The sequence below is a fragment of the Cebus imitator genome, unplaced genomic scaffold, assembly GCF_001604975.1.
Source record: "Cebus imitator isolate Cc_AM_T3 unplaced genomic scaffold, Cebus_imitator-1.0 Scaffold53, whole genome shotgun sequence".
In the NCBI taxonomy this organism is placed as follows: domain Eukaryota; kingdom Metazoa; phylum Chordata; class Mammalia; order Primates; family Cebidae; genus Cebus; species Cebus imitator.
Genome location: NW_016107368.1, coordinates 3,156,236 through 3,164,886, shown reverse-complemented (window position 1 = coordinate 3,164,886; position 8,651 = coordinate 3,156,236). Strand labels below are relative to the sequence as shown.

The window sequence follows — 8,651 nt, the reverse complement described above, 5'->3', positions numbered from 1 at the left end:
AAAAAAAAAAAAAAAAGAAGCCTCCTTGTGAGGGAGTCCCGGGGTGGGGGAGATCAGTGCATTAATTTCAGGCAAACAATTATGGGGTCCATTCAGAGTGGAGACAGAGGAAGTGGGTGGTTAGGTGTGCAGATTCAGAATGCAGAGATGACAAGAGCGCCAGATGCTCAAGTGATACTGGAAACCCCCAGTTTTTGTGGATTGTTGGTGAAAAATAGGGGAAGGGACTTCAGAGAGCAAGGTCCTGGCTTCAACATTCACCCACTGTGGACCCGTCAAGCCTTGGTTTCCTCATATGGAAAATGGGAATGTCACAGTATCCTTCTCAAAATGTATGAGCATTAAATGAGAGAATAACAGTAGTAGAAGCCAGCATTTATTGAGTGCTTGCTGTATGCCAGGTACAATTCAAAGTGCAGGGAAGATGCTGATTCACTGATTCCAATATCCTTTTGGGTGGCACTATTTGGGTCCCATTTTACAGACGGGCAAACAGAAGCACAAAGTAAGCACTTCATTAATGCTACCTATCATCATCATCATTATTATTTTTCCTTGCCCCTCCATTATTATTTTAATTAAAAAAAAAGACGGTGGCCGGGCATGGTGGCTCAAGCCTGTAATCCCAATACTTTGGGAGCCCAAAGTGGGCAGATCACCTGAGGTCAGGAGTTCAAGACTAGCCTGGCTAACATAGAGAAACCCCGTTTTTACTAAAACTACAAAAATTAGCTGGGTGTGGTGGTGCACGATTCTCCTCCCTCAGACTCTTGAGTAGTATTCCCAACTACTGGAGAGTCTGAGGGAGGAGAATCGCTTTAACCTGGGAGGCAGAGGTTGCAGTGAGCTGAGATTGCGCTACTGCACTCCAGTCTGGGTGACAGAGTGAAACTCTGTCTCTGGGTGGGGGGGTGGAAGAAACTCTGTCTCAAAAACAAACAAACAAACAAAAAAACATAGACGAGTAGGTTTGCCCAGTCTGGTCTTGAACTTCTGGGCTCAAGCCTCCCAAAGTGTTGGGATTACAGGTGTGAGCCACTGCCTTTGGCCCATCTATTGTACCTGTGATTATGATTATGATTATTTGTTTTTGAGATGGAGTCTCACTCTTGTTGCCCAGGCTGGAGTGCAGTGGTGTGACCTCCGCTTACTGCAACCTCCGCCTCCCAGGTTGAAGTGATTCTCTGTCTCAGCCTCCCGAGTAGCTGGGATTACAGATGCCTGCCTCCACGCCCAGCTATTTTTTTTTTTTTTTTTTTTTTTTTTAGTAGAGACAGGGTTTCACCATCTTGGCAGGCTGGTTTTGAACTCTGGACCTCGTGATCCACCTGCCTCGGTCTCCAAAGTGCTCGGATTACAGGCGTGAGCAACCACGCCCGGCCCCTGTACCTATCATTATCATTGCGATTCATTCAGCGACTCATTCAGGAACCCACGAGACCTCTCCCACAACGTTCCCGCTGCTCACCGGGCTGCAGACCAGGGCGTCTCGGTATCCCCCGAAGAGCAGGGCCTGGGCTTTGAGGAAGAGACGAGACACCCCTTCCCCGGGGGCCAGGGCGACCTTCCTGAGCCGGAGCCTCAGCAGGGACACCTGGAGCGCAGGAGAGTAGCCCTGAGTGGGCAGATGTGGGGCGCCCGTCTCCCGGGGCAGGAGGGACGGAGGGGCAACACTGACCACGTCTGGGGGCAGCGACTGCACGTCGTTAAAGGCCGTCTCCAATGTATTGGTGTCCACGTTCAGCACCACGACATCTTCCAGGGCTTTTTCTCGAACTTTCTGCGGAAAAGCAGGGCCGGCTGCTCAGAGCCCGAGGATCCTTTAGCAAAGGAGGGTATCTGGGGATGTAGGGGGAGGGGGAACTCTCACGTCCCCACCATCTGGGTGGATCGGTGCTTACCTCGGCGAGACTGGCGTGCACTCCAATGAGGTAGGGCATGGGTGCGCTGTGGACGGAGGGGACGGGGTCATGTAGGAACCGCCCCCAGGCCCTGCCCCCAGGCCTTGCCCCTCACAGCTCCCCTCGCTTACCAGCAGTAGTCCAGCAGGTGCGGCGGCAGCGTGGGGATCAGGACGTGCTCCCAGCGCATGGGGTACAGGAGTGCGCAGGACGCATGGACGCACGAGGTCAGCTAGGGAGCGATGGCAGGGTGTGGAGTCAGGGTCTGGACCCTCCAGCACGGGGTCTCTCCAGGCATTTCCTATGTCCCGTCTCCTATTCCCCGTCCCCATCCGCTGCTGGGTAATGAGTGACAACTCAAACCCCTTTAGAAATCATGTGGTTTAGCTGGGCGTGGTGGCGCGCGCCTGTAGTCCCAGCTACTCGGGAGGCTGAGGCAAGAGAATTGCTTTAACCCAGGAGGCAGAGGTTGTAGTGAGACCAGATCGTGCCACTGCACTCCAGCAGCGTGACAGAGCAAGACTCCATCCCCACGCCCAAAAAAAAGAAAAAAAAGAAATCATATGGAGACCAGGAATTTGGCTACTTACAGTGCTTTAAGCAGGTGAGGCCAGGACTTATCCTGTCCCATTCTTTCTCTAAGGGAGTGCAGTTAATAGGCAATTGCCCTGGGTCTTCCAGCATAGAGGTAGAGCTAGGACTGAGCCTCCACGAACTCCACCCCGAAAGAGGTGGAGCTATAATGTATCCCGCCCTTGTCCCACCCCTAGGGGTGGAGCCACGACCTAAACCCATCTAAAGAGGCGGGGCCAGAATGCAACCATTTGGCTCCCACCCTAGGGGTGGAGCCAGATGGAGCCCCACCCAAAGAGGTGGAGCTGAAATGCAATAATTTGACCCTGCCCCTAGGGGTGGAGCCAGTTTCCCCCTCCTGGGTCTTAGACTCCCTGGGAGTATGCATCTCTAGTTTTTTGGGTCCCTTGTTATCTGAATCTCTATTCCTAGGGGTTCCATGGGTTCCGGGATTTCTGGGTCCCTGAGTTCCTGGGTCTCTGGGTCCCTGGATCCCCATGTGTATAGATCCCTAGTTCTCAGGGTCCCTGAGTATCCGGAGTGGTGGAGCCAGACCATAGTGGGTGGCCCATAGTGGGTGGAGCCTGTGCTTAGCACTCCCAAAGAGGAGCCGCTGCAGCGCAGGCCCCTCCCACATGGGCGGGGCTAGAATTTAACACTCGGAGACCTTCGAGGTGGCGGAGCCAAGACTTCGCCTTCAGGTCCCAAGCAGTGGGGTTAGAGCCAGGAATCAGCCCCGTTGTCCCTCCCCCTTCCCCGAGGGGGCGGAGCCAGGCCCCGCCCCGCCCCCAGCCCGGCGGGCCACGCCTCACTGTGCTGAGTTTGCTGGCGGTGAGCAGGACTCTTCGCTCGGCGAGGAGAGCCGCAAACAGCCCCACGATGTTCTCGTCGGTCACGGCCACCACCAGCTCCGTTAGATTCCTCTGAGGATCAGAGAGGCGCGCTGGGCGTGGACGGGCCCCTGGATCTTGCATCCCCCGTTTGGGTTTCGGGACCTGTTCACACCCCCAGAAACCCCTCCCGGGTCCCCACTCACGTTCTCAGGGATGGATGGTAGGCGGCCGGAGTCCGGGGCCACGAAGCAAGAAAGCTGGTGGAGGTATTGGCGTGGGGACCAATCAGTTAGGAGGCTGGCCTCACCTGGATCCCCGACCTTCCAGGGTCCCCAAGCCCCGCTCACCGGCTTGCTATTCCCTGGGGTAGGGGGCGGCATGCCCTGCCCGCTGGAGACGGTGACTCCGCTGCCCTGGGGAAGAGGTACGACTGTGGTCATCAGGTCTGAGACGCAGCCTTCCCATCCACCTAAGGTCCAGCGCCCAGGGAATGGGAGCTACTCACCAGCTCCAGCCCCACTGAGGCCTGGGGCTCCGGCAGGGACTGCTGCAACAGATTCTGAAGAAGTTCCTCTGCCTCGGAGACCTGGGTGGGAGGTGGGGGAATGGGGGTGGCTGAGCCAGAGGTGGATTGGTGATTCCAAGGGCTATGACTAAGCTTGAGTGGTGTGGGAGGAGCTCAGGTCAGGTAAGGCTCAGGCCTGGGAGTTCTTTTTTTTTTTTTTTTTTCTTGAAAAGAAATTAAAAAGCAGGGCGCTGTGGCGCGTGCCTGTAGTCCCAGCTACTCGGATGGAGGATCGCTTGAGTCCAGGAGTTCTGGGCTGTAGTGTGCTATGCTGATCGGGTGTGCGCACTAAGTTCAGCATCAATATGGTGACCTCCCGGAAGCGGGGGAACACCAGGTTGCCTAAGGAGGGGTGAACTGGCCCAGGTTGGAAAAGGAGCAGGTCAAAACTCCCATGATGATCAGTAGTGGGATCGCTCCTGTGAATAGCCACTGCGCACCAGCCTGGGCAACATAGCGAGACCCCCATCTATTAAAAAAAAAAAAAAAGAGGCCGGGCGCGGTGGCTCACGCCTGTAATCCTAGCACTTTGGGAGACTGAGGCAGGTGGATCACCTGAGGTCAGGAGTTCAAGACCAGCCTGGCCATCATGGTGAAACCCCATCTTTAAAAAAATAAATAAAAAAGAAATAAATAAATGAAATAATAATAATTCAAAAAAAGAGACACGATCTCCCTATGTTGCCCAGGCTGGTCTTGAATTCCTGGGCTCAAGAGATCCTCCTGCCTTGGCCTCCCTAAGGGCTGGGATTACAGGTGTGAGCCACCCGTCTGGCTTTTTAAAATTTTTAATTTTTTTCTTTTTTCTTTTTTTTGAGACGGAGTTTCGCTCTTGTTACCCAGGCTGGATTGCAATGGCGCGATCTTGGCTCACCGCAACCTCTGCCTCCCGGGTTCAGGCAATTCTCCTGCCCCAGCCTCCTGAGTCGCTGGGATTACAGGCACGCGCCACCATGCCCAGCTAATTTTTTGTAGTTTTAGTAGAGACGGGGTTTCACCATGTTGACCATGATGGTCTCGATCTCTTGACCTCGTGATCCACCCGCCTCGGCCTCCCAAAGTGCTGGGATTACAGGCTTGAGCCACCGTGCCCGGCCAATTTTTAATTTTTTTCTTGTAACCTCAGGTGATCCGCTCACCTTGGCCTCCCAAAGTGCTGGGATTACAGGTGTGAGCCACCACACTCAGCCAATTTACTTATTTTTTTGTAGAGAAGGGGGTCTCACTACATTGCCCAGGCTGGTCTCAAGCTCCTAGGTTCAAGCAATCCTCCCACCTAAGCCTCCCAAAGTGCTGAGACTACAGGTGTGACATGATGTGCCCGCCAGGCCTGGGAAATCTGAGAGGGGTTGGAGGCTTGGCGGGTGGGGGCTGGGACTCCTACAGGAGTGAGAGAGGGGCTGGTCTCACTTGGTCCTGAGCTAGGAGGTCTCCCACTGTGTTCAGTAGCTTGTAAAACACCTCGAACCAAGGCAGGTGGCTGTGGAGAGAGAATAAGTTCACGAAGTGTCACTAGGCCTCAGCTCTTCCCATCCCCCACCCCACCCCCAACCCCCATATCCCACACCTGAGAATGCAGAGACAGCTCTGGGTACCCGCCCGCAGGCGGCAGAAACCAAATCTGCGGTTGCCGGCAAGGTCTGTGAGGGCGAAGGTGAAATGCTGCACGGCGGGGCTGGGGGGCTCCCTGGAATGGGAAGGGCTGTTAGAGAGACCTGGGCATCCCTGCTGTCTGAGGATTCCCCCCACCCCAACAAAGCTCCTGGGACCCTGGGTATATAGGTCTCTAGTTGTCAGAATCCCTGCATGCCTGGGTCTCCCGGTCTCAGGATCCGTGGGTCCCTGGATCTCTGGGTCCCTGGATCTCTGGGTCTCTGGATCTCTGGGTCCTTGGACCTCTGGGTCTCTGGATCTCTAGATCCCTGGATCCCTGGATCTCTGGGTTCCAGAGTCCCTGTGTCTCTGAGCCCCTGGGTTCCTGAATTCCTGAGTCCCTAAGTCCCTTGGTCCCTGTGTCTCTGTGTTCCTGAATCCCCGTATTTCTGAGTCTCTGGGCTCCCAAGTCCCCGAATCCTTGAGTCTCTGAGTCCCTGAATCCCTGAATTCCTGGGTCCCTGTGAGTTCCTCAGTCCTTAGATTCCTGAGTCCCTGAATCTCTGTGTCTTTAAGTCCCTGCGTATCTGGGTCCCTGGGTCCCCGAATCCCTGGATCTCTGGGCTTCTGGACCTCTGGGTTCCTGAGTCCCTGTGTCCCTGAGTCTCTGGGTCCCTGGGTTCCTGAGTCCTTGGGTCCCTGTGTCCCTGAGTCCTTGGGTCCCTGGGTCCCTGAGTCCCTGAGTCCCTGGGTCCCTGTGTCCCTGGGTTCCTGTGTCCCTGTGTCCCTGAGTCCCTGGGTCCCTGAGTCCCTGGGTCCCTGTGTCCCTGAGTTCCTGGGTCCCTGGGTCCCTGGGTCCCTGGGTCCCTGAGTCCTGGAGTCCCTGGGTCCCTGTGTCCCTGAGTCCCTGTGTCCCTGAGTCCCAGAGTCCCTGGGTCCCTGGGTCCCTGTATCCCTGAGTCCCTGCGTCCCTGGGTCCCTGTGTCCCTGAGTCCCTGTGTCCCTGAGTTCCTGCATTCCTGAGTCCCTGGGTCCCTGGGTTCTTGAGTTCCTGGGTCCTTGAATCCCTGGATCTCTGGGGCCCTGAGTCCCTGGATCTTTGGGTCCCTGAGTGTCTGACTCCCTGGATGCTAATGCATATATGTCCCTAAGTTCTCAGGGACCCCAAGTGTTTGAGTCTTTGAGTCTCATAGTCCTTGAGTGTATGGGTTTCCAGATGCCTGAGTCATTGGGGCCCCTGAGAGATCTGAGTCCCCAAGTCCTTGGATCTCCCTGCCCTTCCATACCTTTCCACATCAAAAGGGAAGCAGAATTTAGGCACCATCTGCATAGCTTCCTGGAGGTGAAGAAAAGCGCAGACTGCTTGGCCGCTCAGGTTGGGCCCAGGTCCAAGACACAGAGTCCCCTTCCCCTGGGGGATCGTCCCTGACCCTGGGTGGTGTGGGGGTGGGGGGGTGGGGGGGGAGGAGCCAGCCTGAATACCTGGTCCCTGAAGTCTGGGGGGAACTGCCGCAGGATGGGGGGATCTGTAGAAGACAGTAGGTCTCTAAGTTCAGCAACCCCGGCCTCCCCTCTCCTCCCAACTCCCTCACTCCCAAGCTCCCAACTCACCCTCCTGCAGGGAGGCAGGGTAGGCGGCTTCAAAGAACCAGTCAAACACGGCAGGGGAGTCCCCTCTGTGGGATGCAGAAGGGGTCGAGTCTTGCTTCTGTGCCTGTGTGGTTGTCTGCCACTTTGCACACCAATGTGGTTGTGTGGGCATGCAACAAGTGTGTCAGCATGTGTGTGACTCAAGGGGTTTGCGGCTGTGAGTGTGTGGTGGTGTGAGGCTGTGTGTGCAGCAATGTTAATTGTGCACACAAGTACAGGATGGAGTGAGAAATTGTGACAATGGGCTGGGAGTGGTGGCTTGCGCCTGTAATCCAAGCACTTTGGAGGCCAAGGCGGGCGGATCACCTGAGGTTGGGAGTTCAAGACCAGCCTGACCAACATGATGAAACCCCATCTTTATAAAAAAAAAAAAAAAAAGAAAAAGAAAGTGTGACTGTGTATGTGTGGCTGTCTGATTGTGTGCGACTGAGTGCATGGCTTGTGTGAGCAAGCAGTGTGTGTGTCACCCTGTCTGCTGTCTGCTTGAAAAGATGAGACTGTCCTCTCTGTTGGTGGGGTGGGACTGCCCAGATATAGTGGGCAGTCTGCACAGTCCCAAGCTAAGTGAATAACATCTATATTTTCTTTTCTTTTTTTTTTTTTGAGATGGACTCTCCCTGGGGACAGTGGCTCACCCCTGTATTCCCAGCACTTTGGGAGGCTGAGGTGCTCAGATCACCTGAGGTCAGGAGTTCGAGACTAGCCTGACCAACATGGAGAAACCCCGTCTCTACTAAAAAATACAAAAATTTGCCCGGCATGGTGGCGCATGCCTGTAATCCCAACTACTGGGGAGGCTGAGGCAGGAGAATCGCTTGAACCCGGGAGGCGGAGGTTGCAGTGAGCCGAGATCACTCCACTGCAGTCCAGCTTGGGCAACAAGGGTGAAACTCCATCCCCCCAAAAAAAAACAAAAAACGAACAAAAAAAAAACGGCCAGGGATGGTGGCTCACGCCTGTAACCCCACCACTTTGGAAGGCCAAGGCAGGCGGATTATGAGGTCTGGAGTTCAAGACCAGCCTGGTCAACATGGTGAAACCCCGTCTCTACTAAAAATATAAAAATTAGCTGAGCATGGTGGCGTGTGCCTGTAATCCCAGCTACTCTGGAGGCTGAGGCAGGAGAATGGCTTGAACCAGGACCTGGGATGCGTGCCGAGATCTCCTCATTGCACCAGCCTGGGATACAGAGTGAGACTCCATCTAAAAAAAAAAAAAAAAAAAAGAGAGACAGAGTCTTGCTCTGTCACCCAAGCTGGAGTGCAGTGGCACAATCTTAGCACACTGCAACCTCCACTCCTGGGGTTTAAGCTATTCTCTTGCCTCAGCCTCCCTAGTAGCTGGGATTACAGGTGCCCACTACCTCGCTCAGCTAATTTTTATATTTTTAGCAGAGACGGTGCTTCACCTTATTGGCCAGGCTGGTCTTGAACTCCTGACCTCAGATGATCTGCCTGCCTTGGCCTCTCAAAGTGCTGGGATTACATGTGAGTCACCACACCCGGCCACGACATCTATATTTTCTTTTTTTTTTTT

At 54.8% G+C, this 8,651-nt stretch overlaps 1 protein-coding gene across 1 annotated transcript in view; it reads right to left on the bottom strand.

Annotated features, from left to right (window-relative positions):
- Nucleotides 1–8,651, bottom strand: part of DENND1C (DENN domain containing 1C) — a 17,245-nt gene that overhangs the window by 7,398 nt on the left and 1,196 nt on the right. The window contains exons 2-14 of the mRNA XM_017528294.2: nt 7,077–7,141; nt 6,948–6,991; nt 6,752–6,801; nt 5,440–5,559; nt 5,283–5,352; nt 3,813–3,893; nt 3,655–3,720; nt 3,511–3,564; nt 3,287–3,397; nt 2,033–2,133; nt 1,902–1,947; nt 1,679–1,780; nt 1,469–1,594 (exon numbers count right to left, since the gene is read on the bottom strand). Of these exons, the coding sequence (XP_017383783.1) occupies nt 1,469–1,594; nt 1,679–1,780; nt 1,902–1,947; nt 2,033–2,133; nt 3,287–3,397; nt 3,511–3,564; nt 3,655–3,720; nt 3,813–3,893; nt 5,283–5,352; nt 5,440–5,559; nt 6,752–6,801; nt 6,948–6,991; nt 7,077–7,141 (1,036 nt within the window). The remainder of the gene's footprint in view (nt 1–1,468; nt 1,595–1,678; nt 1,781–1,901; nt 1,948–2,032; nt 2,134–3,286; nt 3,398–3,510; nt 3,565–3,654; nt 3,721–3,812; nt 3,894–5,282; nt 5,353–5,439; nt 5,560–6,751; nt 6,802–6,947; nt 6,992–7,076; nt 7,142–8,651) is intronic.